Source organism: Macaca thibetana, chromosome 3 (genome assembly GCF_024542745.1).
Source record: "Macaca thibetana thibetana isolate TM-01 chromosome 3, ASM2454274v1, whole genome shotgun sequence".
NCBI classification, from domain to species: Eukaryota; Metazoa; Chordata; class Mammalia; order Primates; family Cercopithecidae; genus Macaca; species Macaca thibetana.
The window spans coordinates 8395156-8422719 of NC_065580.1; the positions used below are offsets into that span (position 1 = coordinate 8395156).

The 27564-nt window shown below is 58.4% G+C and overlaps 2 protein-coding genes across 5 annotated transcripts in view; both read left to right on the top strand.

Annotated features, from left to right (window-relative positions):
- Window positions 1-25816, top strand: part of KCNH2 (potassium voltage-gated channel subfamily H member 2) — a 33401-nt gene extending 7585 nt beyond the window's left edge. For 2 of the 4 annotated variants that reach the window (XM_050785772.1, XM_050785774.1), the window contains exons 3-14: window positions 11038-11202; window positions 12258-12701; window positions 13249-13460; window positions 17899-18327; window positions 18905-19292; window positions 19621-19820; window positions 20324-20576; window positions 21709-21902; window positions 22216-22315; window positions 22887-23159; window positions 23269-23455; window positions 23723-25258. In XM_050785772.1, coding sequence (XP_050641729.1) covers window positions 11038-11202; window positions 12258-12701; window positions 13249-13460; window positions 17899-18327; window positions 18905-19292; window positions 19621-19820; window positions 20324-20576; window positions 21709-21902; window positions 22216-22315; window positions 22887-23159; window positions 23269-23455; window positions 23723-24083 — 3206 coding nt within the window. In that variant the 3' untranslated portion in view covers window positions 24084-25258. The other 2 variants (XM_050785773.1, XM_050785776.1) reach the window with 2 other exon arrangements.
- The window catches only part of RARRES2 (retinoic acid receptor responder 2), a 647965-nt gene continuing 643701 nt past the window's right edge, over window positions 23301-27564 (top strand). Inside the window, exon 1 of the mRNA XM_050785938.1 lies at window positions 23301-23311. The gene's annotated coding sequence lies outside the window, so the exon portion shown is untranslated. The remainder of the gene's footprint in view (window positions 23312-27564) is intronic.

Consider the following 27564-nt stretch of genomic DNA (forward strand, 5'->3'; position numbering starts at 1 on the left):
CTGCAGGGCTGCCAGATGCGGGCACAGGGGCCTGGGGGTCCGTGGGGTCCCTGCCTCCAAGCAAGTTGCCTCTTGCCCTATAGCACCTTCCCTCCACATTTCCCTTCTCCAGCTGGATCAGAGGCCTGTTGGAGGGGCTCCACAGGGGTCCTTCCTGAGCTGTGGCTGTCTGTCCTGGTCTGCTGGGGCTGCAGTCTTCCCATCCCAGGCCTGCTCCAGCGGTGAGGCAAGCATGACACAGTTGAAGGGTGCTATCTACTTCTCCACCCACCCTGGGGTCTGGAGAGCGGTGGGAGGGCGGCTTCGCCATGTTGCGTCTTCTGCAGCCCCCGGAGAGGAGCTATGTAAATATTTGCGAAGAGCTGTCTGGGATGGGAGCAGAGTTTGATGGTGGCCTTGGGCTCTGGGAAGGGGGGCCGTGGGGCAGCAGAAGGGCCAGCTTGGGGGTGTGAGATGCGGGGAGACTGGGCTTCTTTTCTGCCCAGAGGTGCCTTCCTGGGTGGGGTGATTTTGGAGGTTCCAAGAAAGCCCATCACGTGTCGGTATTTCCCTGAAGGGTTCCTGAAACTCCTCCCTTAGAGAACTTCTGCGTTTAGAATGCTCCTTTTTCTTTAAAAACACGTTGTCTCTCATTGCCCCCTCCCAGTATAGAGACAAAAAGTATTTAGCCCTTTAGTGTGAGGGAGTTTAACAGAACTTCCCTCCGGACGTGGGCAGGAGGGCAATGGGAGTCAGGGTCAGTAGAGGAGGGAGGGGTGCTGGAACAGGTGATGAATGTGGGGGGCTCCCCTAAAGTCCCCTCCATCCCCTTAGTCCTGCCCATGGAGATCTCTATGCTGTGGCCTGTGGTTGGCCTCAGATAAACCCCTCTCCTTTTTGGGTGCTTGTCCAGGATGAGAAACACCTTTAGGAGCCAGGCAGCGTCTTCCCCTTGGTCCTCCGCCTCCTGCAGTGCTGGAGAAGTTTCCCTGTCTGTCTCCCCCCACCAGGCCTTGAACTCTACGCGGGTGGAGAACAGCCCATCTGCTTTGTTCTGTTGTATCTGTGTGCTCAGTGCACAGCGGGAGCTCGGCACATGTTTGCTGAATGAATGAATGAATGGGGTGGGCAGTGTGCTGTGTCGCAGGAGCCTTTCCTGGGAGTCAGGTGACTTGGCAGCAGTTTCCAGCTTGGTTACAGACTTGCTGTGTCTGGGAGTCCTCTAGCCTTGCTTCGTGTGGAGGACATTGTGGGGCACAGGAGCGTCTGGGGGCTCCCAGCTTCTTCACCCTCAGAGGTGGACTGAGGAGGATGGGGTAGGGGAACAGAGTCTTAGAGCTGCCACAGAGAGCACGGCTGAGGTGGGGGTGATGCCACCTGACCGGCAGCACAAGGCACTTTTTATTGTTGTGACTGCACTTTATAGTTTGCAAACTGGGGAGCCGTGCTTTACCTCAGGTGGTCCTCATGGCCCTGTGAAAGGCAGGATTCCTCTCCATCACTTTACGGGAGGGAAGTTCTTGCTTAGAAAGGCTGAGGCACTTGCCCAAGTTTACCCAGCTGGCGGGTGCCTGAGTGGGAACCCGAGCCTCGCTGTCTCCTCCCTGCCCAGCGTGGAATGCCACTGTACCAGCTCTCTTGCCTCCAGAGAGCCCTCTCTGGGGCATGATGGGCTCAGGGCCTCAGGAAACTTGGATTTTAGGTGGGGTCTGCAAGCCTCCATTCCTCGTTTGCTAAGTGGAATCATAGCACCTGTCCCTGAAGCACTTTGGGGTGTGAGGGTGTTCCTGGAATGAGATGACAGACACCCACAAAGCAGCGTGCAGTGCCAGAGCTCACTCTCCTCCCCATGAAGCAGGGTGTCACCTAAGTGGCTGCAGCTGCTAGCCCGTGCTGTTGCAATTGTGGGAAATGAGCCTGATCCAGGGCCTCAGCACCCCTGCTCCTACGGTGCACCCCGCCCCACCCTGCACCCTGCCTGCCTCACCCCTCCCTCCCAGCAGGCTGCTGCTGGCCCCGGGTCCTGCCTCTCCCTCAAATAATTGAAACCACAGAATTTGTGTTACTGCTTTTTCCTTTCTCTTTCATTGTATTCTTTCCTTTTCCCTTTTATCTCACTCTCCAGTCTCATTACCCTCCCCATAGGCAACCGTTCAAATGTACTTACTGTGAAAGTGTTGCTTGCATATGTCCTTGCAAATGTGTATTTTGTCTGGATATATGCATATAGATTTAATTTATGTAAATGATATTGTGCTATATGTTGTATTTTGGTGTTCGCTTTTCTTACTTGGGAATATGCTTTAAGTCCAGCTGGGTTGCTATTCGACATCTTGTCTGTAGCTGCGTATTCTGTGGCATGTGGCTGCCGCGCTTCACCTGCCCACTCTCCCGGGGAGGGACCCCACAATGTCTCCAACTCCCAGCCACCATAAATGAAGCTATAGTGAATATCCCTGGACATGGTCTCTTCTGGACTTGGGTGAGGATGTCTGTGGGATACACGCCCGGGAGAGGAATTGCTGGATCGCGGGACATGTGGACACTTAACTAAGTACTGCCATGCCTGTCATCACCCTCCTTCTCAGAGCTCGAGATTCCCATACCCGCATATCTCTGCCACTCGTGACATTATCTACCTTTCTAAATTTTGCCAATCTAATAGGTGAAAGTGATTTCTTGTTGCTTTAATTTGCATTCCTTTGATTTCTATTGAGTCTGAGCATCTCTTAGGCCTGGTAGCCTCTTGGGCTTACTTTCCTGTGAATTGCCTGCTTATGCCCTTTGCTCATTTTAATTTTGATGTTGCCGTCTTTTGTCCTTGTTGATTTGCAGGGGTTGCTTGTGTACTCTAGAGATACAAATGCATACTGTGAAACGTTCAGTGTATTCCAGGTTTTAATTCCTTATTGAACTGGAAAGAGATATTGCAAATATCTTCTCCCATTCAGTCTCTCTTCAATTTATCCAACAAAGGTACTTTACTCTGATGCAAACAAAGTCATTGATTTTTAGCTTTGTTTGTACTTTTGAAGTTTCTCAGGCTGCAGAGGGTCTCCATTTTCTTCTGTTCTCTTAATTGTTTTGCTGTTCTCAGTTAGGTCTATAATCTATCCTGAGACTACCTCGTATATGGTGTCAAGTAGGGATCGAGTTTTATTTTTTCCATGTAATGTGCCAACTTTCCCAACGCATCTAGTAAACAGTCTGTTCTTTTCCGCTGAATTGTGGGGCAGCCTTTATCAGGTTAATCTCCCACATAGCCATGAGTCTGTCCCTGTGCTCTCTGTTCTGTTCTAAATATTTATTTACTGGCTCTTGCATTGATACTAGCTTAACAAAAACCTATAGCCTTCCATATGTCTTAGCGTCTGCTGAGGCAAATCCTCTCTCTTCATTCTGTTTTTTAAAGGTTGACATAGCTATTTGTGGATCTCCCTTGTTCTGCATAAACTTTATTTTATTTATTTTTTGAGACGGAATCTTACTCTGTTGCGTAGGCTGGAGTGCAGTGGCATGATCTCGGCTCACTGCAACCTCTACCTCTTGGGTTCAAGCAATTCTCCTGTCTCAGACTCCCGAGTAGCTGGGATTACAGGTGTGCACCACCATACCTGGCTAATTTTTGTGTTTTTAGTAGAGACAGGGTTTCTCCATGTTGGCCAGGATGGTCTTGAACTCCTGACCTCAGGTGATCCGCCCTCCTTGGCCTCCCAAAGTGCTTGATTACAGGCATGAGCCACCGTGCCCGGCCTCCCTTTTTCTTCATAAACTTTAGAGAAAGTTAACTGAATTATTGGAAAGAAAACGCCCACTAGATTCTTGATTGGAATTAGTTTGGTTCTATAGATTAATTTGGGGAGAACTGACATCTTTGTATTTGTCCCACTCAAGAGCCTGGATTGTCTCTCCATTTACCAGATCAGTTCTGTATTTTTTGCTAGTTTAAAATTTTGTTCCCCTTTACCCTGATTCCAACAGGGTTCTTGTGCCTTGGTCAATTCCTAGAAACTTAAGAGTTTTTGTTGCTATTGTAAAAGACGTATTGTTTTTGACTATATTTCCTAATTGCTGTGTAGAAAAATGCTTTATATTTTTGCAGGCTGATCTTGTTCCTCACAACCTTACTGAACTCTCTGATCTAATTAGTTCTAATTGTTTATCTGTTGATTTCTTGGTGGTCTCTAGGCAGGTGACCCCATCATCTGCAAATGATGCCAGTTTTCGCTGTTTGTTTGGATCATCGTCATGTGTTTTGATGCTCGAATGTTCCACCTGACTTTTTGGGGGTTTTTCATTGGCACTTGTATCTGTTTGTTGGTGCTTCACAGGGTCCTGTCTGTGTGTGGGCGGGGCGGGGGCAGCAAGTCAATGAGGAATTATAACTCTTGGGTTTAAGCTGTGGCTCATGGCAGAGCTGGAATTGGGACAGGGCTTTATCAAGGCCTTACCAGGCTCTCTGGGGTATGCTAGGAGCTGAGACAGAGCACAGACCTAGAAGCCTACAGACCACTCACTAGAGGAGACCCCAGAGTGTCCCCTGGTGGACACTGGCAGCTGTGTGCACCTTCACTGCCCTGTGGCAAGCTGTGTGTGGGGTCACAGTGAAGGGGGGCTGAAGGGGACTGAGGCTCAGAAGTCTCACACCTGGTGCAGTTCCTGCTTTTGCCGCCTTTCCTTGGGTTCCTGGGTGGTCGACCTCTGTGTTCCATGAAAACCGATGACCACGTTGAATTTTGCTTCATCAAAAAGGTACCTTAATTCCCATGGTTGCTCCGTCTGCTGTCCAGACTCAGGCTGGAGGGCACCACGGGCTTGAAATGGGCAAATTCTGTTGTGACAGGGTAGGCTGTGCCCCTGGATCTGGAAAGGAGCTGAGAGGGTCTGTCCCCACCTGTCATGACTGCAGATCACCACCCCTGAGTCCACCCTCAGTTCTTCTGCAACTGCCAGTCCTGCCCTGGCCTCAGGGCTCTGACCCAGGTGGACGGGGAAGCCCAGCCAGTGTACAGTGGCCTTCTGGACGAGGGGCATTGTTTGGAAGAGTTTTCCAAGAGCAGCGTCCATGTGGGTCAGACGGAGCAGTCAAGGAAACTTTTCTAGAGGGGGTCCTAGAAGGCTGGGGAGGAGCTGGAGGGAAGAGGAGTGGGGGCCATGGGGAGCAGGAGGGAAGGGGTGAAGCTGGGGCACAGCTGCCCAGGACTCACGCGCCTGTGCAGGGATCTGTGGAGAGCTGCTTCCTGGCATCAGCGTGCCCTTGTTTCACCTTCCCAGGCTTCTCAGCAGGAGGGCAGGGGGTGGGACTTCCAGTTCGTGCACCACCCGAGAGGCAGAGCCGGGCCCCAGAGCTTTAGAGAAGCTAGAGGACAGAGATCTTCTGAGGCCATTGCCATGGTCTGGGCAGAGATGGCTCAGGCATGCCACATGCAGTGGATTTGGATGGGTCTAGAAGACTACAGAGGCCCCCGAGACCCTATAAATGATCCCATAGATTGCTGGCTGAGTCTCAGGCTGGAAGGGGTGGTGGAGGAGTCTGTCTGGAGATGCTGCTTCTGTGGGGTCAGGGTCTGAGCTTGGGGCCCCTCAACCTTGCCCTGCATTTCCCAGATCCTGGAGGCAGGAGCTTAGGACTGGTCTCTCTCATTTACCACACACACGCACGCATGCACACGCACACATACTCTCTCTCTCCCTCTCTCTCTCTCTCTCCCTCTCTCTCTCATTCACTGGTTGGCCTTTCAGGCTCCCTAACTCTGTCCCCTGGGCCTGCAATGTCCCTGGCCTTTCCTAGGCCCCTGGCTGCCCATGAGAGCTGTGTTAGTGACACGGTGGCCCCCTGCCAGGAGCGGCTCCTGCTGCATCTTCCTGTCGCCGCCACCAGGCTAAATATAACCTGACACTGCACAGCCCTGGGCGGCTGCTCCGGAGACAGCTTCTCTGCCTGGGGGCGGACAGGCCGACTGGAGCCCCAGCCTCCTGCCCTCAGCGTGACTTTGGGCCTGTCCTGGGCACAGCTCCTCCTGCTCCGAGCGAGGCAGGGAGGTGACCAGGTTGAGGATGGCTGCCTCCCTGAGGTCACCTTCCCTGCAGGGACCCAGCACCCCGCCTTGTTAGAGCTCTGGATGCTTCCACAAAGCCATCTGTCATCTCATCTGGCACCCAGTGCAGGAATCACTTGTCCCCGCAGTACCCGCAGGGAGCCTGAAGCTCAGGGAGGTGGGTGACCTGCCCACAGCCAGAGCAAAATAGAGGGAGCCCAGGAGCCACCATGGCTGGGGCAGAGTGGCTCGGCTCCCCAGGGCTCCTCCACCTGTCTGGCTTGTTCCCTCTTCTTCCCTCTTGCCCCATGCATCGGACTGGGGTCCTGTTGGATGGACGGTTCACTGGGGGCAGGTCCCAGGCGTGTCTTGTTGGTCATGGTGGCTCAACACTTCGCGTGCATGGATGTGCTCAGTGATTTGCAGAGGGCTGGGAGGAGCTGCCTGGGAAGAAGCTGTGATGACACCTCATTTACAGAGGAGCGCATGGAGACTCTGACCCCAGAAGGTGCCCAAGGCCACTCAGGGCCATCTGCAGCCTCTTTTTCCCCACCTGGTGCTGACATGGGAGATAAGGCCTGTCCCTGCCACAGCCAAGTGTGGCTCCTGCCTGGGCCCTGGTCTAGGCCAGCGGTACCCAGAGGTAGGGAATTGGGTGGAGCCCCTGACCTCAGATGGGTTGGGATGCTGGGCAGGGACAGTGCCCCCCACCCCAGGTAGACTGCTGGGTGTGGATTGGCACCAAATGAAAGCAAGTCGGCGTTGTGTTCTGAGAAATGATGGTCACCTTCTGTGGCAGCAGGATGGCGCTCTACCTGCTGCTCCGGGATGTGTCCAGGCCTGGCTCTCCTGCTCTGCACTGAGCTGCATGGCCTCTGGAGGCCTGCTGGGTGGTTGGCCTGCCTGCCTCACCCGGGCCATTGGGCCCAAAGGCATGGGGGTTCTAAGGAACCATGGAGCCTGTGCAGGGATGGTTGCGTCCATGGGTGCCTCCCCTTTCAGAGGGCCCAGGAAACAGGTCTGGGCCAGGCAGGGGGTACCTTCTCACCCAAAGTGAGGTGTCTTCAGCCAGCTCTGGGGCTGAGGCTGGGGCGGGAGTGGGGTTGGGGCTGGGGCTGGGGTGGGAGTGGGGTTGGGGCTGAGGCTGGGGTGGGAGTGGGGTTGGGGCTGGGGCTGGGGTGGGAGTGGGGTTGGGGCTGAGGCTGGGGTGGGAGTGGGGTTGGGGCTGAGGCTGGGGTGGGAATGGGGTCAGGGCAGAGTATTTTGGCATCAGCCACATGAGCCAGGCTGGCCCTGGGGCCTATCATTGCTAAGCTTCTTCCACCCTTGTTTGCCTCTCTTCTGTCTCAAGCTTATGGAGACCTCAAGCCAGGCTCTGAGCTTCACATATCTTAGGCCGTTTCACCCCCACAGCCCTGGGGGGTGGGCAGGATCACCCTGTGTTGCAGATGAGCGCCCGGGGGCTCTGGGCTGGTAAGTGACTGGCCCAAAGTCATTCTAACGCAATGTGCAGAGGCCACCTGACTCCACAGCCCATGCCCCCTCCCTTTGAGACTGGGAACTCTCTCCCCTGTTGCACCCCCTCCACCCTCCTTGTCTGTCCTGGCTGCCCCCTGAGTGCTCCAGTGCTGGCTGCCTCGGGAGTGTGGGCTGTGCCTGCCACGGAGTGGCTCTCAGCGGAACTGCAGCCTGCAGCAGCTGGGTCCTTCGTCTCTGTCCTGGGGAGCTGAGCCACTGGCAGGAGCCAGGGCGAGTCGGAGGGAGAAGGGAGCAGAGCGAGGGCCTAGGGGTCTGGAGTAGGTGGGCACCGGGGCAAGTGAAGGCACTCCCACCCCCCCATAACCCAGCCAGTGGTGGGATGGCATCTGGCTGGGAGGCCTGGCTGAAGAGCTGGGAGCAGGTGATGTGGCAGTTCACAGAAGCCCCAGCCGACCCGCCAGGGTGGTCAGAGGCAGTGCCTCCAAGAGCCCAGGCCTATCTGGGGCCCCACTTTCCTTCCTTCCACATCCCCTTGACGATCGCTAGATCTCCCCCGCCTTGGCCCCTGCCTTCGGGCAGGGCTCCAATTCACATTTTTGGAATAACCAGGCCTTTGACAGGGTTATTTTGAAAGGAAAAATTTCTTGAATCTCGACAAAGGAAGAGGACCAACAGACACTCCTCTCTCTCTCTCTCTCTCTCTCTCTCTCTCTCATATGTGTTTAAGTGTGAGGCACAGGCTTGTGCTGCAAGGTGGTTTGTACCTAGAGTTTCTGTGACCCTGGCGAGGGGTTTTGAGATGTGGGGTCCAGGACTGGCTGGGCTTCAGAATGCCATTCTGGGCTCTCTTGCTGAGCAGCTTGAGCTGAAGAGGGGACGGGGTGCTGAGGTCTCAAGGTTGGAATTTCTGGGGCCCTGTGCCGGGGACAGAGCCTCCAGCCTATTCTCAAGGTTAGGTTCATCTTGGCTCCAGACTCTAGGTTTCTCTGAGGCAAGCTCCCTGGTGAGGACTTAGGTTCGAGGGCCTGGCTGGCTGTGGTCCCTGGGCTGGGTGCTGGGTCTCCAGGGCTAAGGCTCCCTGGTCTCCGGCCTCTCTTCAGTCCTGGTGAGGCGCATCCCTGTTCAGGCCGCTGCCGGCCATCACCATATTAGGGCATAAACTCCAGGCAGGCTGTCTGGGTGCCAAATGGTCTCCAGCTGGGCCCAGCCCCCTGCAGCTTCGAGCACCACAGCTGTGTGTCAGAGGCCGGAGGTCAGGGGACAAGAGTGGCTGCTGCAGGGAGACCCAGACAGAGCCCCGGAGCTCAGGGCCCTTGGGCAGAGCTGTGAGGGTCTGGGATGTGGTGAGTGGAAGGGCTGTGGGGTGGGGCAGAGAGCCCCTTTACCTAGTGCCATCCTGTTTAAGCTGGTTTCAGAGGACCTCGTTTCCCTAGATGAATCCCCAGCTGGTTAGAATCCCTGAGCCTGGCCAGCATCTGCTGTGCATCAGGCCCTTCCCACCTGGCCTGCTCCCTGCCTCCCCAGCACACAGCCCCTTGGCCTCACTGACAGGCTTCAAGCACCAGCTCCAAGTCTCAGGGGTGGCGCCGCCTCCAGGTTGCCGGCCTCTGTTGCTGGCCTCTCCCTTGACTCATAGCACCACCACCATCGCCCCTGCTGTGGGTTTGAGATCAGGAGTAGGGGTGAGCCAGGGAGGTTGTGGGAGGTAGAAAGGTGAGGAGAGGCTGGGTATGGTGGCTCACACCTGTAATCCTCGCAGTTTGGGAGGCTGAGGCGGGCAGATCACTTGAGGCCAGGAGTTCGAGACCAACACAGTGGAAACCCTGTCTCTATCAAAATATACAAAAGTCAACCGGGCATGGTAGCCTGCAGCTGTGGTCCCAGCTACTTGGGAGGCTGAGGCAGGAGAATCGCTTGAACCTGGGAGGCAGAGGTTGCAGTGAGCCGAGATCATGCTGCTGCACTCCACCCTGGGCGATAGAGTGAAACCCTGTCTCAAAAAAAAAAAAAAAAAAAGAAAGGGAGGCTGGGTTGCTAAGATGGAGCAGGACTGCATGGTTCGTCACCCTCGCCTCTCCCCCATGCCTGCAGCCTCCCTGGCAGCATGGCCTGTCACTGACACCACCAGCCAGTGCTGGCCCCAGGGCCTATGACTCTAGGCGTTAGGTACTTCGGTGGGGACGGGAGACACTGGGAGGCAGAGAAGACAGCTGAGCAGAGGGGGAGCCGAGAGGAAGGAAGAGGCTCCCTAGGGAGAGTGGGAGATGAGGAGCCTGCCTGGTGGGTCCCTGGGGGGCCATAGAGGAGCTGGAGCGGGATGTTAACTGCCTTCTGGTTTCATTAAGGACTTCCTGCGAGCGGGAGGTTCTGAGCTTGGCCTTAGGTGGAACTGCGTGCTTGGCCTAAAAGGGGCTCCTTCAGAAATTGGCACGGGAGGGCGTGGGGCCCATGTGCTCAACAGGGAGCTGAGGGAGACCAGGTGCACTTGGCCTCGGGGACTGACCTCATCTGGTACAGGTCCTTTGGTGGACAGAGAGAGACTAGACAAGAAAAAATCAAAGATCAAGAGAAATGCGAGGCGAGGCGAAGATGAAAGATATAGAAGCAGTGCTTCTTAGACTCTTTGGTGAAGGATCAGTTTTCTTTAATGCTAATATGTTATAGGCTGGTACATCTGTGAAATACAAGAGCACATGCGTGGATATTATGGCGATGCCAAATTGCTGTAAAGTTTTTGAAACTCTTGCTTTCAACGTCTGTCCTTATCTTGTGTGCTGACACAACGGCTGGTGCTAATCTAGAGAGAACAGAGACAGAGACAGATAGTAACAGCTAACCGTCTGGAGTGTGCAGCATACGCCAGGCATTGCCTAAGCACTCAGCATGTGCTGACTTGGTTAATCTTTATAACTCATGAGAAAAGAATTATATACACTATGTGTATCACAACATCATTGTGTACCCCATAAATATGTACAATTATTGTATCAATTAAAAAGTTAAAAAATTTTTTTAAAAAAATTATTCTTCTTCCCATTTTATAGATAGAAAAAATGAGGCACAGGGATGTTAAATAATTTAGGAAAAAATGCATAAGTGATTAAGTAGCAGATCTGGGCTATGAACCCAGAGATCGTAGGCCTTAAGTCTGTGGACTTAAGCACTGTGCTACAGCGCCTCACGTGAGGGAAAGGCAGAGGTGCTGGGAGGATATGAGGAAATGAGATAGGGAGAAAATGAGATCAAAGAGGGGAAGAAGGATCATAGCCAGCATGAGAGAAGGTGTACCTGGGAAAGAGCTAGATAAATCACACAGGCAGAGAGAGGGGTAGGGGAGTCCAGTAGCAACAAGCTGGGGCAGACAGATTGAGGGGAGCCATAAGGGTGGCAGGCACATGGCCGGGTGGGGGATCAGGATGGGAGATCCTGGAGAGGAAGGGCCATATGGGGAGGCAGAAGTGGAAGGGTCCGCTTGGGCTCCAGGCTTTCTGCTCTGCCCACTGAGAGGGTGCCAAGGGGACTATGTTCTCCCACTCCACAGGGAGCTGCTTCCTATGTCTGGTGGATGTGGTGCCCGTGAAGAACGAGGATGGGGCTGTCATCATGTTCATCCTCAATTTCGAGGTGGTGATGGAGAAGGACATGGTGGGGTCCCCGGCTCATGACACCAATCACCGGGGCCCCCCCACCAGCTGGCTGGCCTCAGGTAAGTGTACTTGCTTTAGGGCAGGCTCAGGGGTTCGTGGTCTCACTTCTCTGGGGCTGTGAGCTGTCCAAGGTCAACACTGTGCAGGAAGGGAGGATGTAGTGGTTGGGTGGGGGGGTCCCTTTGGAGGTGGGAAGTGAACCCTGTACCCTGGCCCAGGATGGACATACGGGGGTGGAGTGGCAGGGCCCAGAATCACAGGTCCTTGGCATGGGCTAGCACCGTTTCCTTAGCCTCACCTGTTGGGCTTCCAATCCCAGCATTCCCTGGGAGTGGTCCTCTCTAGTCTGACTTGAGCAGCCCAGGAGTGGGGAACATGCGGGGAACATGACCACCTGGGAGCAGCTCCTTTGCACAGTAGGAAGCTGTGTCCCATGGACTCAGCTCTGTGTAGTTTCTGCCATCTGGTCCTTGTTCATGGACTGGCCAAGTTTCCTGGGGGTCTGGGCTAGCTGAGGAGAGGCTTTGAGGGAATGCCCACTTGGGCTGGACCATCCCCTTGACAACAAAGGCTCTGAGCCCCCTCCTCTGTCAGGACGCCCTCTTTGGCTTAATTTTAATCTTTCTCTCAGCATCATGACGAAAGTGCTCACCTCTTGGTTTCTCACGCTCTAAAATGACAGTGTCAGTAACACTGGCCCTGCCTATTCATCGGATGCCACCCCGAACGGCAGGGCCCCTGGCGTTGCTTCGCCCACTTAGGCACAGGCCCTACCCACTGGCTATGTGACCTCCAGAGAGTGACATGACGCCTTTGTGTCCACACTTCCTCATGTCTAAAATGGGGACGCTGGCACCCAGCGGCCGGTGTGAGAGAGAGGGATGATTTATGGAATCCGCCCTGAAGTGTCGCTTCAGATACGGCTTTTTATGATGACTGGATTCTAGAATGATTTTTGAGACTCGAGGTCAAAATATTGTGCATGGGAGCGGGGATGGAGGGTTGCCCGTTCCCCTCTTTCCCTTACCCAGCGGCTGGGGCTCTATTTCCCAGGCCTTGCCCACTCCAGGGCTGCCCGCGGTCCCCACGGCCACATGCCTCTCCTCTTCCGCAGGCCGCGCCAAGACCTTCCGCCTGAAGCTGCCCGCGCTGCTGGCGCTGACGGCCCGGGAGTCGTCGGTGCGGTCGGGCGGCGCAGGCGGCGGGGGCGCCCCCGGGGCCGTGGTGGTGGACGTGGACCTGACGCCCGCGGCACCCAGCAGCGAGTCCCTGGCCCTGGACGAAGTGACGGCCATGGACAACCATGTGGCAGGGCTTGGGCCCGCGGAGGAGCGGCGCGCGCTGGTGGGTCCCGGCTCTCCGCCCCGCAGCGCGCCCGGCCCGCTCCCATCGCCCCGCGCGCACAGCCTCAACCCCGACGCCTCAGGCTCCAGCTGCAGCCTGGCCCGGACGCGCTCCCGAGAGAGCTGCGCCAGCGTGCGCCGCGCCTCGTCGGCCGACGACATCGAGGCCATGCGCGCCGGGGCGCTGCCCCCGCCGCCGCGCCACGCCAGCACCGGTGAGGGCGCCACGGGACCCGTTCCGCCCCAGTCCACGCTTTCTCGGCTGCCAGGCTTGCTGCATTCTCGGCCCTCAGCTTCCGACCTTTCCACTACGTCCTGGGTGCCTGGGAGATGGAAATCCCATTAAGCACTTATTTAATTCCATTAAGTGGCCTGTTGCGCTATTAAATGTCCATTCATCCCATTACATTCTTCCACTCCCAGAGCCCTGGTGGGCCCCTTGGAGCTGGCTGTCCCGGGACGGCCTGGAGCAGGGATGCCCTGGGCAGGAGACGCGCCCGGCCTCCGAACACCACCTGGCCCCCTGCCTGCCAGTGTCCTGGGGCAGACCGTTTCCTCTTCCTCTTCCTGGTCACAGGCTGTCTCCTGGCTGCTGCTTTAGAGTGGTGCGGGGGGTCTGACCTCCGTTGTTTCTTGTGACTCCCCTGGACTTCCAGGGACTCCTGATTGTGCAGGGCCTGGTCTCCACTCTTGGTCTGTGGGTGGCCTGCCTGGCCTGGGGCCTCCAGCCTGCTGGCCTGACCATGTTGCCTCTCCACCTAGGGGCCATGCACCCCCTGCGCAGTGGCTTACTCAACTCCACCTCAGACTCCGACCTCGTGCGCTACCGCACCATCAGCAAGATTCCCCAAATCACCCTCAACTTTGTGGACCTCAAGGGTGACCCCTTCTTGGCTTCTCCCACCAGTGACCGTGAGATCATAGCACCCAAGATAAAGGAGCGAACCCACAATGTCACCGAGAAGGTCACCCAGGTAAGTGCCCAGTGGCTGGGCTCTCCTCTCACCTTGGAGGAGCTTGGAGAGGGGGTGGGAGTGGGCTGTGGTCCAGAGCCAGGTGGAGGGAGCTAGCCAGTGAAGGCCTCTTGGAGGGAGGCAGACCTGAGGCTGGGGTTGGCGATCTATTCCAGAGCTGGGGGTGTGGGAGAGGGGACAGTCTGAGGAGTTCTGGAGAGGGGACTGGGGGGGCCTGGGGAAGGGCTGGGGACAGCTGATGGGGAGGATTGGTGGATGGGGTACATGCGTTCAGGGCACAGGGTGAGGACAGGGCAGTTGAGGCTGGGGGCGTGAGAGGGCCAGTAGCAAAGGGGGAAGGCGGCCTGAGGGACATGAAACGTCTGGCTGCAGGGTGTGTGAAGGGAGTACTAGGGGCCACGCCAACTGGGAGGCTTCAAATGAGAAGGGGTCACAGAGGTCAAGGACAGGAGGGTCTTGATTCTTCTAGGCCAAGGTGATGCACCAGGCAGAGGGTGGGCCCTAGTCCTGTGGGGATGGCCAGGATGGCCTTGAAGGGCCCAACTATGTCCCCAAAGCATGGGAGAAGCAAGTTTTCTTCTCATGGGGAGGGGATTGGATGGTGGTTGGTACAAAGATATGGAAGGGTCAGGTCCCTGAATCCTGGACCAGAGAAGACCCCTCAGCCTTGGGGGCATTAGCCAGCCTGGTCTTCTGTCCCCTCCTGGGTTTGGGGTCCTCCTGGCAGCAAGAGGACCTGCGACCCCTCCATGGCCTCATCCACCCCACACCTTAGCCTTTGGGGGCTAGGAGTGGGTGCGTTAGGAGTGTGGATACCTGCAGTGAGTGAGAAGCCTGGGATAATGTGGGGGACTCCTGTCCCAAGCTGTCCCCTTCTGCCGCTTCCACAGCAGCTGCCTGGGTTGGCCCATGTGAGGGAGCTGCCCTGCTACCTTGGCAGCCTCCTGGCCCTGCTCCCATCGCCTGGCTCTCTGGGTCCCCGCCAGGTCTCCAGCCCATTGGCCTTGACTCCAGAACATTCCCCCTTGCCCCAGGCCCTTATCTGGCCACCTACCCCTCTCTCCCTCCTCCCTTGCCTCTCTCTTGGTTCCCACCTGAGCCCCTGGCATCTGCCCTGCTCCTGTGCCTGCTGCATGTGCCCGTGAGTTGCGGTGGGTCTGTGCATGTGCGCCTGTATGTATGGGCAGGCCTGTGTGTTCCTGCCAGTCACCAGCAGTCTCTCCATCTCTGGGTGTCTCTGTCTGACTCTGGCTGGCTCAGCACTGGACCGGCTGGGCGGGGGTGTCAGGGAGACCATTAATCTGCGGTGACAGGCCCGGCTGCTGGCGGAGGGGGAGGGGCTCAGGCTGCGGGAGCGCCGCTGCAGGAGCCCGGGCGGGCTGCGGGGGAGGGGGCCGCTGGCCGGGCACTGGCGGGGCGGGGGAGCCCAGTGTGGCGGGGTGGGGGTGGGGAGGAGGAGGGGCCGGCTGGAGGAGCCGAGGTTCCGAGTGCGGCCGCTGCTGGGCTGGCGGGCAGGCAGAGCGCGGCACCCTGGCAGCAGGGCCCACACCACGGGGCCATGGGCAGTTCGAGCCAGGCAGGCTGCTGTCCATGCTTACTGCCAGGGTGACCCCAGCCCCGGGGCCCAGCCCCAACCACCCTGGCTTCATGCCAGAGGCTGCCCTGGCTGCCAGTCGGCCAGCCTCGGGGGTGCAGCCTGGGCTGGGACTGCTGCTGGGGTGCAGGTGAGGCACTGGCCAGGCCCTCAGGCTCCAGGGCAGGCAGGCTGCAGGGCGCCAAGTCGTCCATGGCGGCCCCAGCTGGGAAGGCGAGCAGGACAGGGGCTCTGCGGCCCAGGGCCCAGAAAGGCCGGGTGAGGCGGGCAGTGCGCATCTCCAGCCTCGTAGCCCAGGAGGTAGGTGACACCCGGTCCTTCCTCTTCTTTCTGGGGCTGGGGCACTGAGGCAGGTGGCTGGCCCGAGGGCTCTGGCTCCAGGCTGGGGAGAGGGCTGCTGGGAAGCAGGAGGCTTTGGGAGCCATGGGGCCTGGCCCTGCTCACCCGCGCTTGGCTCCTGCTTTCATTCCCTCCCAGACTGGGCTTACATAGTTTCCCTTGCCGGGACTTCCCCTCCCCTGTGGCTGCCATGGCCCACAGTCCTAGAGCTCAAAATGCAAAGTGGGGAGATGACAGGAATGAGACAGATGCCCAGAGAGATGGTGGAGAGGCAGAGTGGGGAGAAGGAGCCCACGGGCAGGACTGTGAGAAGCCGGCAGGCAGCAGCTGGGCCTGGCATGGAGGCACTGGGGCTCCCTTGCTCTATGTGCTGGGGTTGGACCCAGTGGGCAAGGGAGGCTTGTGCTGTTTTGGGGGGTCGAGGAGGCTGGAATATGCGGAAGCCACTGTGTGGGTGGTGAGGGTGCGCTGGGCTGAGGCACCTGGCTCATCTCTTCATGGGCGGCCGAGGTGTGGTGGCTGGGCCATGCACTACTCTGTTACCTCCTGGGAGCCATCCAGCAGCTCTCTTGTCAGAACTTGGGGTGGGCTTGGGCCAACAGTGGAGGAGGAATGGGAGGTGGCTCAGTGCTGAGTCTGGGAATCCCATCCCTGCCCCCACCGCCCCACGCCTGAGCATTCTGCCTTGGCTCGTATGCTCTTTCCAGCTGGGGCACAGGTACAGGTAGGTCTTCCCACCCACAGCTGAGGAGGTTTGGCTTAAGCAAGCCAGCTTCAGTATTCTATAGGACAACAGGCTGGGGGGACAGACCTGGCCCAAGGCCATAGGTGAGCTGGTGGCTGAAGAGCGGGGACTGGCCCCTGTCAGGACGAGGTGTGCCCCGTGCACGTGTGAGTTTGTGCCCTGGGGCAATGTTGCTCATGCTGTGTGCAGACTCAGGGGTAGGGTAGGGTCACTGCTGTTTGGGGTGGTCCTGATACCTCCGACCAGAGGCTTGACCTCTCAGGCACAGAGAAGAGTCCTATCCAGGGGCAGCTACCTTCTTCTGCCCCCTTGTCAGCAGGGGCCTGGCCAGTTGTTTTTTTTTCCAGTCCCCACTTGATCACTGAAGGGCCCCCCACCCATGGGCAACTGCTCTCTGCCTTAAGGAGCTGGGTACTCAGCAGGTGGAGCAGAAATGGAGCCTGGGAGCCTGTCCATGTGTTCCCTCCCTGCCTAGCCCATCTGGTACCTCTGGAGGCCCTGTGTCCACCCCAGGGTGGTCAGATCTTTAACTACGACCCATCTTAACTTCTAGTTATTTCCTCTAAGGAGATGTTCTCCAAGCAGCACCATGTGTGAAGGTGTCTTGGGGAAGCCCAGCTTGAGTATGAAGGAGTCTTTGGGACTCATCCACTATGGCTTCCCCAACCCAAAAGCCTGAGACTGTGGGGGCCTGGGAGTTGGTGCTTCTGGGAGCAGGGCCAGCACCTCTGGAATTCATGGGGGCTGGGCAAGGCCTTGGGTTCAGCTGGCTGCCCAGGGATGGCAGGGAGAGCTTGGGGAGGGGGCTTTTGGGTTGAGCTGCATGTCTGAGAGAGGATTCTAGGGAGACCCAGAAGCGTCTGGGATTGTGGAGAAGCTGGCCGGAGCTCTTCTTAGTTTGCCTTGGGAGCAAGAGGGATGTGCGTGCTGTCACCGGGTCTGGACGGCCAGCCTGCCTCTGTCTGATGAGTGTGAGTGTGGGCGAGGCAGAGTGTGAGTGTGAGCTGGTACAGGAGCTGTGTGTGTCACTGCTGAGCAGTCCCTGTATGCACGTCTCTCTGTGTAAGTTGGGTGCCATCTCCTCCCAGCTGGGCTAGGTCTTCTTTGTCCCTTTGTAAGAGGGTGGGAGGATGAGGACTGTGGGCTGTCCCTGACCTGTGTGGAGAGGGGTCTGAGGGAGCGAGGTATACGAGTGAAGGGGGGGAGTGTCTTGGTCTTTCCTCATCCTGGAAGGGCAAGGGACCCAAGACTGGTTGCCTGGTGTCCTCAGGCCTGTGGCATGAAGACAGGCTGGTAGGAACTGCAGTGACTACCAGTCAATGGATTGGGACTGTGGCTCCTGGGGCCACTGCCCAGGCTGGGAGCTGTTGTCCTTGGAACCCTTTCTGGTCTGAGACTATGGCGTGTGTGGTTGGGGGTGTGGGCCAGTGTCTCAGGACAGTCACAGCGGCAGGTCTGCATCTGCATTGCCGGTGGGGAGCAGCACTGGGTGTTCCTGCTGAGTGTCCTGAATCAACGTCTGCCGGGAACTGTTGGAACTGTTTGGAGCTAGTCCTGTGCTGTGTGTCATTTTGGGAACCATGATGCCCAAACCTGGGGGTGGCTATTTGCTGTGGTCGCTTGGCTGAGGGGTGGGCATTCTGATGGAAACTTTTTTGGCCTTCTGCTCACTCTGCTTGGCCCCGGCAGAGATGTCATTGCTCCTGCCCCCGAGGTCCCATGGCCTGCCTCACCCATGCTTCCGCCTTCCCCGCGTGCAGGTCCTATCCCTGGGCGCCGATGTGCTGCCTGAGTACAAGCTGCAGGCACCGCGCATCCACCGCTGGACCATCCTGCACTACAGCCCCTTCAAGGCGGTGTGGGACTGGCTCATCCTGCTGCTGGTCATCTACACGGCCGTCTTCACGCCCTACTCGGCTGCCTTCCTGCTGAAGGAGACAGAAGAAGGCCCACCTGCTACCGAATGTGGCTATGCCTGCCAGCCGCTGGCCGTGGTGGACCTCATTGTGGACATCATGTTCATTGTGGACATTCTCATCAACTTCCGCACCACCTATGTCAATGCCAACGAGGAGGTGGTCAGCCACCCCGGCCGCATCGCCGTCCACTACTTCAAGGGCTGGTTCCTCATTGACATGGTGGCCGCCATCCCCTTCGACCTGCTCATCTTCGGCTCTGGCTCTGAGGAGGTGGGGTTAGCAAGGAGGCAGGTGGTGTGGGGAGAGGAGAGGCCAGGAAGGTGGTGGGAGGTAGTGGGGTGGAGGGGGTGGCGAGGAGGACAGAGAAAAAGAGAGAGAGAGAAAGAGAGAAAGACAGTGGTAGAGAGACATGGTGGCAAGGCAGCTGCAGAGGCGTGGTGGGTACCCCAGCAAATCTATGCTCCTCCTCTCCATACAAGCTCCTTGAAGGTTGCAGAGGGCCACACAAGACACCTTTTTTCTAATTCATCCACCCTAAGGGGCCATTATTTTGTAGCTACACCAAAGTGCCCTAGAAGCTGGTGGGAGTGGGCAGGCACCCTAGAGTGATCACTGCACCTTTCAGTGCCCCTGTTTCCTCATCTGCACTATGGGGGCTGCCTCGGTCTCAAAGCTAGCAGTAAGATTAATGAGACACATGTGCTGGGTCCAGCGTGGGCTTCAACTCTTAGGAGGAGGGCCTAGGATGTCTTTGGGGATCTGACCTCTGATGCCTGCTCTGAGGGCCACAGCACCTCCCCTCCTCCCTTGCCCTGTCAACGGAATGTGCTCCTTCCCTGTCCCTTAGCTGATCGGACTGCTGAAGACTGCGCGGCTGCTGCGGCTGGTGCGCGTGGCGCGGAAGCTGGACCGCTACTCAGAGTACGGCGCGGCCGTGCTGTTCTTGCTCATGTGCACCTTCGCGCTCATTGCGCACTGGCTGGCCTGCATCTGGTACGCCATCGGCAACATGGAGCAGCCGCACATGGACTCCCGCATTGGCTGGCTGCACAACCTGGGCGACCAGATAGGCAAGCCCTACAACAGCAGCGGCCTGGGCGGCCCCTCCATCAAGGACAAGTATGTGACCGCGCTCTACTTCACCTTCAGCAGCCTCACCAGCGTGGGCTTTGGCAACGTCTCTCCCAACACCAACTCAGAGAAGATCTTCTCCATCTGCGTCATGCTCATTGGCTGTGAGTGTGCCCAGGGGCGGGTGGCCGGGAGAGCCCACGGTGGAGGAACCCAAGATGGAGGAAACTGAGGCTGCTAGCCGGGCCAGAGTGAGGACCCTGGGACTTAGAGACTCCAGGGGCCACCATCATGACATGGTTTGGGGGCTGGGTCACCAGGGCGGGGACTACTGAAGGGTGGGGTGTGCTGGAACGCAGATGTACAAGGGCATCTCGTGGGCATGTCGATGCTGAGACTGAGACACTGACCTGGTGCAGGGCCTGAGCAGGGTCCCTGTGGGTGGGTGGGGTTCCCGCAGAGGCTGACAGCCCCACGTGCCCACGCCCCCAGCCCTCATGTACGCTAGCATCTTCGGCAACGTGTCGGCCATCATCCAGCGGCTGTACTCGGGCACAGCCCGCTACCACACACAGATGCTGCGGGTGCGGGAGTTCATCCGTTTCCACCAGATCCCCAACCCCCTGCGCCAGCGCCTCGAGGAGTACTTCCAGCACGCCTGGTCCTACACCAACGGCATCGACATGAACGCGGTGAGGCCACCAGAGCGTGGCCAGTGGGTGGCAGGCTGGGAAGGGTAGGGTGGCAGAGGGGAGCCTCTTGGCACAGCAAGCAAGTCTCAGGCGGTCACAGTCAGTAGTAAGAAGGACCCTGGAGGCATGCTGCCCCTTTTTGTCCGTGAGGAAACGGAAGCCGTTGGAACCCCTTCTCTGGAGAGCTCCCCTTTTGGGGTAGGAGCTATATATCACACAGGCGATGGGGTTAAATCCTTACGACAGCCCAGAGCGGGAATGGTCTCTATGCCTTATAAATAAGAACATTGAGGTCTGGAGCCCAAGGGTGCTCAGCCAGGGGTGGTGAAGCTGGAGTGGGGTCTCAGGTCCTTCCCAAGACACTGGGCCGCCTGATGCTTCTGAGATCTCCCAGGCCTGGAGAATGAGATTTCCCTGACATAGAGGGGTGGGATGGTGGAGTGGAGTGTGGGTTGGGGGGTCCCAAGGGAGGGTGTGCTGAGCTGCCCCCACCCTGCCCCCAGGTGCTGAAGGGCTTCCCTGAGTGCCTGCAGGCTGACATCTGCCTGCACCTGAACCGCTCACTGCTGCAGCACTGCAAACCCTTCCGAGGGGCCACCAAGGGCTGCCTTCGGGCCCTGGCCATGAAGTTCAAGACCACACATGCACCGCCAGGGGACACACTGGTGCATGCTGGGGACCTGCTCACCGCCCTGTACTTCATCTCCCGGGGCTCCATCGAGATCCTGCGGGGCGACGTCGTCGTGGCCATCCTGGGTATGGGGTGGGGGGCGGGCACTGGACTGGAAATGCCATCTGCAGCCTCGAGAGGTGTGAGCCCGCTGAATATGCAGTCACCGGGGCTGTGGACCTGGGGCTGCCTGCAGGGTCACTGGGCTCCTTTAATTCATCTGAACTCAGGCCCTCCAAGCGGGACCGTGAAGAGCAGCCCCACGTGGGGTGGGGCTGCTGAACTCTGGGGTTCCCACATTCTTCCCTTCAGGATCCACCACAAACAGACACTTTTTGCTTCCCTAAAGTAGAATCAAATCTAGATCCTCCAGCGTTGGCAGTAGAGGAAGAAATGCTAGCCTGGAAGCTGGGCATTTGGTTTCACTAAGGGCCATGTGGTTCCCTGCAGCCTCATGCCCGGCCCCATGACATATCCAAAGCAAAGGGAGTCCTGCCCCCTCTCCCCGCTTCCTTTCTACCCTGCCTGTGCACAGTGGGTGGGTTGTTGGCGTGTCTGGACACTGAGGACTTCCTCCCCTCTGCCTGTCCTTCCCTGGGCCCTGCGTGCCTCAGGGCAGATAGAGCAAACTCTTTCGACCATGGTTTATGGTAGGACATTTTAGATTTTGTTTCTCAGCTCTGTACAAACACAAATACACACTCCCACACAACTAAAATCAAAGTTTCACGACATAACACTGGGCCTTATTACATGTGATACATTCTAGCATTTCTGTTCTGTGCTGTGCTAAGCTATACTACTGTATGTTCTTTCAGTAAAAAAAAAAAAAAAAAAAAAAAAAAATGCTGGTTTTGATTTACCACTGTGTTCTGATCTTTGGTTTGAAGAACATTGCTTACAAGGGTGCAGTGATTGGCTAAGAGGGTGTTTGGGACATGGGGTTTGTGGTAGTCCTGCTGGCTGGGTCTCCTTTGCTGGGAGACCCTGGGCTCCTGGCCCCTTCTGCCGGCCCCTCTGGCACTGTCCTGCCTGCTGGGAGCTGAGGGAGGGTGGGCTGGCAAATTGCTTCCCTGGTTGTGTGGGTTGGGGGCCAGCTGGCAGGTGACCCAGCTGAGGGGACATGCTTTGCTCAGGGTGGGGATGCCGGGAGAAGATGCCTGCTGCCTGGATGCTGCCCCCCGGGGCTGAGCTCCCTGTCCTCTCTATGGCCTCCAGGGAAGAATGACATCTTTGGGGAGCCTCTGAACCTGTATGCGAGGCCTGGCAAGTCGAACGGGGACGTGCGGGCCCTCACCTACTGTGACCTACACAAGATCCATCGGGATGACCTGCTGGAGGTGCTGGACATGTACCCTGAGTTCTCCGACCACTTCTGGTCCAGCCTGGAGATCACCTTCAACCTGCGAGATGTGAGTTGGCTGCCCTGAGCTGGACCCCATCCTCCTGCTTCCAGCTGTGTGGCTGCCCCTTTGCTGTGTGACATTGAATGTGATGCTTCTCTGTCTCAGTTCCCCTATTTGTCAAATGGTATCATGGAGCAGGCTATAAAAGCCCCAAACTCAGTCCTTGCCTGGGGCAGAGATCACACTGGGGGCAGGGAAGGGTTTCCCCAGAGCTGGGGCGCCCAGCCCTACTTTTTCTGTGTTAAGGAGGGAGCTTGGGGCCTGACCCTGGTGGGGCAGGAGAGCACCGAAAGAGCCCTAATACTGATTTTGGTTCCAGACCAACATGATCCCGGGCTCCCCCGGCAGCGCGGAGTTAGAGGGTGGCTTCAGTCGGCAACGCAAGCGCAAGCTGTCCTTCCGCAGGCGCACGGACAAGGGTGAGGCGGGGGAGGGGAGGAAAGGGGAGGGCGGGGCCAAGGTGAGGCTGGGAGCTGGAAGGCGGGGCGGGCTGTGTCTGCTTTACCCAGGCCTCAGACCTTCCCATCCCTTCCTGCAGTGTGCCCACTCCACACCCCAGCTGTCCAGGTGCTGCCCATCTTTCAGGGCCCCTGCAGCTGTCACCTCCTCCAGGAAGCCCTCTTCCACCCTCCAGGGCAAGCCTAGGGTTTTTGGACCTCACAGGGCTGTGGTCTCTGAGCGCTGCCCTGAATCGATGAGGAGGAAAGAACATAGGACAAAGGAGGGCCAGGGAGTCAACAATGGGGCTGAGGCCCCGCAGTCCCAGAGATCCCCCAATCCCCAAAGCACCATTGCCAGTGCTTGGGCAGTCAGGGGGTCCTGGGAGTTTTGGTCGGCTTGACAGTGGGTGCAAGATAGCAGAAGCAGCAAGTGGGGAGGAACCAGGGCGTCCTGCCCAGTCCTTTCCCAGGCTCCTGTTCCCTCCTCCACCCTTGCCCCCTCCTCTCTGGTCCCCTCCCCTCTCTCAGGCCCATTCTCTGTTTCCCACAGACACGGAGCAGCCAGGGGAGGTGTCGGCCTTGGGGCCGGGCCGGGCGGGGGCAGGGCCGAGTAGCCGGGGCCGGCCGGGGGGGCCGTGGGGGGAGAGCCCGTCCAGTGGCCCCTCCAGCCCTGAGAGCAGTGAGGATGAGGGCCCAGGCCGCAGCTCCAGCCCCCTCCGCCTGGTGCCCTTCTCCAGCCCCAGGCCCCCCGGAGAGCCGCCGGGTGGGGAGCCCCTGATGGACGACTGCGAGAAGAGCAGCGACACTTGCAACCCCCTGTCAGGTACTCCAGGCGCGGGCAAGGGAGGACCTGGGTGGTGGGCGAGGGAGGACCGGGTGGGGCAGCGGCGGGGCATCTACCCCGCTCACCCGGCTCTGCTTTCCGGCTGCAGGCGCTTTCTCGGGAGTGTCCAACATTTTCAGCTTCTGGGGGGACAGTCGGGGCCGCCAGTACCAGGAGCTCCCTCGATGCCCCGCCCCCACCCCCAGCCTCCTCAACATCCCCCTCTCCAGCCCGGGTCGGCGGCCCCGGGGTGACGTGGAGAGCAGGCTGGACGCCCTCCAGCGCCAGCTCAACAGGTGAGGGAGTGCAGGTGGGGTGTGGGGGCATGCCCTGGAGTCTGGTCCAGGTCCTGGCGGTGTTGTCTGGTAGAGGGAGAGGGCCTGTCTGTGTGCGCAGCAGCTGGATCCCCTTCTTCCATTCCCAGCCGAGCTGGGGGCTGCCACACCTCTAGCGCAGACGGCCTGGGTTGACCAGCTGCCCCTCCCCTCTCCCCTTCCCCACTCCTGGCAGAGGCTGTCACTGGTGTCCCCACTTCCCTGAGCATCCCCTGCTTCCTGCCCCAGGCTGGAGACCCGGCTAAGTGCAGACATGGCCACTGTCCTGCAGCTGCTACAGAGGCAGATGACGCTGGTCCCGCCCGCCTACAGTGCTGTGACCACCCCGGGGCCTGGCCCCACTTCCGCATCCCCACTGTTGCCCGTCAGCCCCCTCCCCACCCTCACCTTGGACTCGCTTTCTCAGGTAAGCTCAAGCCCTGCTTCCTCGATGTACCCCTACCCACTTGTTCCCCGATTCCAGCCCAAACCTGCTTTGCTGCCTTTCTACTGGGCTCTGTGGCCCAGCTTCCCTGAACCTTGGCCTGCCCTCCTCCCATCCCTGTTCTCCTGGAGGAAGGCTGCCTCAGGAGCTGCAGGCTCAGAGTAGGGCAGGAGAGTCCCCCGTCCAAAGCCCCTAGACAGCTGGGTGCAGGGAACCTGTAGGCTCAGTGGCCCGCAGCTTCATTCCCCTAGTGTCCACAGCCTCCACCGCTAGACCCCTGAGCATCGCCTGAAGAGCCAGCTCCAACTGTAGCGCCTGTGTCACGGCCATGGGTGCTCTCCAAGGAGAACTGACTGAACCTGAGGCCTGGAGGTGGAGGCTGCATGCCAGAATGTCTAGGGACAGGGTCCCGGGTTGCTTCTGTGAGCGACACTCCCTGGTCTCGCTGTCCTGCCCATCTTTGCCTTTGGCACTGGCTGTCACAGGGTCATCTTGAGGGTGCCTGGCATTTCCCAGGGTGCAGAGGACAAGCCTCCAGGGGAGGACTTCCTGGGCCTGCTTTGCCCCTCTGTTAGAGATGGGCCTAGGTTGCCGCTTGTCCTCTCCTGGGTGGACCTGCATGTTCCTGGCCTCTGCAGGATGGCGGTGTCTGTGCCACCCTCTGTGTCCATGGGGACTCCTCTGGCTGCCAGAGGTGGCCTGGGATCTGCTCCCTCCCCCCTTCCCTTGGCATCCGCTCCCCCCTCCCATATGCTGCCTGCTCCTGTTTGCAGACACCAGGGCCCACGTCAGCAAATGTGCCAGTCTCGCTTCGCAGCCGCCCCCGCAGAGCTCTCACCAGCAGACGCTCAGCACCCACAAACCCCTCCCGCCTGCCCCAGCCCTCTCCCTGGCCTTCAGATGCCTGGCCGCCAGCCTGCCTCTGTTTCTAGGTCTCCAAGTTCTTTGTGGATTGCAGGAAAGAATCTTGTCTCTTTTTCTGTCCCAGCTTCTGTCCCAACACAGAGACTGCTTATTCCAGGTTGGGCTGGGCTCAGCGGCCACCTGTCCTCAGGAAGACACAAGGGCCTAGGGTTTTCCCTGCTCCCGGCTCTCTTGTTTGGCTCCTGCTCTTGGAGAGTGCCTTTCTCTACTTCCCACCTTGGTGCCTTCCCTTGGTGGCCCCTGTCCTGCTCTCACTACCTTGGCTCTTCTCCTTGTCCCCTGCAGCTTCTCTGCCCACCTGACTCTCCTCTCGGCCCTCTTATCCTCCTGTCCATCCTCTGTCCCCAGCTTCTCTTGCCCCTTTCCCTCCCATTCCTCCTTCTCCATGGCCTCTTCGCCTGCCCATGCTGTGTGTATTGCAGGTTTCCCAGTTCATGGCGTGTGAGGAGCTGCCCCCGGGGGCCCCAGAGCTCCCCCAAGATGGCCCCACGCGACGCCTCTCCCTGCCGGGCCAGCTGGGGGCCCTCACCTCCCAGCCCCTGCACAGACACGGCTCGGACCCGGGCAGTTAGTGGGGCTGCCCAGTGTGGACACATGGCTCACCCAGGGATCAAGGCACTGCTGGGCTGCTCACCTTGGAGGCCCTGCTCAGGAGGCCCTGACCGTGGAAGGGGAGAGGAACTCGAAGGCACAGCTCCTCCCCCAGCCCTTGGGACCATCTTCTCCTGCAGTCCCCTGGGCCCCAGTGAGGGGCAGGGGCAGGGCCGGCAGTAGGTGGGGCCTGTGGTCCCCCCACTGCCCTGAGGGCATTAGCTGGTCTAACTGCCCGGAGGCACCCGGCCCTGGGCCTTAGGCACCTCAAGGACTTTTCTGCTATTTACTGCTCTTATTGTTAAGGATAACAATTAAGGATCATATGAATAATTAATGAAGATGCTGATGACTATGAATAATAAATAATTATCCTGAGGAGACTCCAGTGGTGCTGGGAGGGTGTAACTGTTACTTGCCGTATCGTGTGTTCATGTCTGGACATGTACAGGTGTGCCTGCACAGGAATCTGGGTCTGTCTGATTGCCCAGGCCCACAGGGCTGCCCCTACATCTAGGTCTGGGTGTGTGCAGTGGGGGTGCTCCCTGGGGGCTGACGCAGGGCATCTCCAGGGAGACAGAATCTTGTCTCTGTAGGGCCCTGGATTCAAGATAACAATCCCCGGACCACATGCATTTAGAGGCAGTCCTGATGGGACACCAACCTGGCATCTAGCCCTTGAGGGCCATGTGCCTCTGCTGGGCAGGGCACCCTGGCTCCCACAGCGGGCTTCACACTGACTGTGGAAGCAGCCCCGCACTTGTCTCCCTCACCCAGTTCCTGAGCTCACGTTGACCCTAACCTGAAATTGGTTTGAGTCCTGGCCCCACCCCCACCCACAACTCAGCCTTATCTTGTCCAATACAACTGGGCCCTGGCCACACGGGTGACCCCAGCCCTGACCAGAGCTCACCTGGTGTCTGGCTGCACATGGACCTCACTTGTATCACCTTGGTCCCCTGTGATCCTGGATCTCAAGAGGAGCTTCCTGAAGAGGGTACAACCTTCAGGGTGACTCATTCCCTTGACTGGGGAGCAAGGCGAGGCAGACATCTTGGGGACAGTGAGGGGTGTGTGCGCAAGTGCCTGCCTGTGCCTGTGTGTGTGTACGTGTGTGTGTGCATGTGCTGCTGGGCTCGTGAGGACACGCAGCCCCCGGAGGAATGCGGTGCAATGACTGCGGCTGGTGTGGAGAGCCAATGGGCGGCGGGCAGGCTGAGCCCAGCTGGGCCGGTTTGCAGGCGGGGAGCTGCCAAAGGCCTCTGGAGACCTCAGAGCAGCTTCTCGCTGAGTCCTCAAAACCTCTGACCCTTGGAGGTGGATTTGTTGACTGTTTTAAAGATAACTGTGCCATTCTCACTGCCCATGCCTGGGTGGGGCAGGTGTTGGTCTCTGAGCAGCCTGGAAGGTTCCCTGTGCCCAGAGCAGGGAGGAGAGAAGGAAGGGATCTCTCTGTTTCCAGGGCCTGGGAGAGATAGGGAGAAGGAAGAGATCCACACACAGGTCAGAGGGGAAGAGGGGTGACAGGCATGCCGGGCAGAAAAGACAGGTTTGTGCATCAGCATCTGTCCCACGCATGTACACACATACACATGCACATCAGGATCTGTCCCACACATGTACACACATGCACATGTGCATCAGGATCTGTGCCACACATGTACACACATGCACATGTGAGTGTGAGCTTGCTTCTGCTCATGGTTTGAAAGTTTAACACAGGCCTTCCTGGTTGGTTGATGTGACTGTCACTGCAGGTGGGGGTCTAGCTGGGGTGGCCTAGATTTGGTGTCAGTGGGGTGTGGCTCTGCTTATGGACTCTGGAGCCCAGGGCAGGAGACAGACCCAGGCAGCGGCTTATGGGGAGCAGTGAAGGTACACACGAAACTCAACGCTCTTCGCCTGCTGGACTGTAAGCTGAGCCAAGTCCTTGCTCCCTGGTGCTGTCTCATCCTTGTCATGGTCTGCCCTTGTCCTTAGAGTGCCTTCATCCTGGGAGTCTGCCTGACGCCCACTACTCCGTGTCCAGCAGCCGGACTGGGTGTTGGGGGGCACGGAGAGGAGAGGAAGAAAGGGCCTTTGCCCCCCTCCTGGCTTTGTAGCAGAGGTGCCACTGGTTATTTCTTTGCGG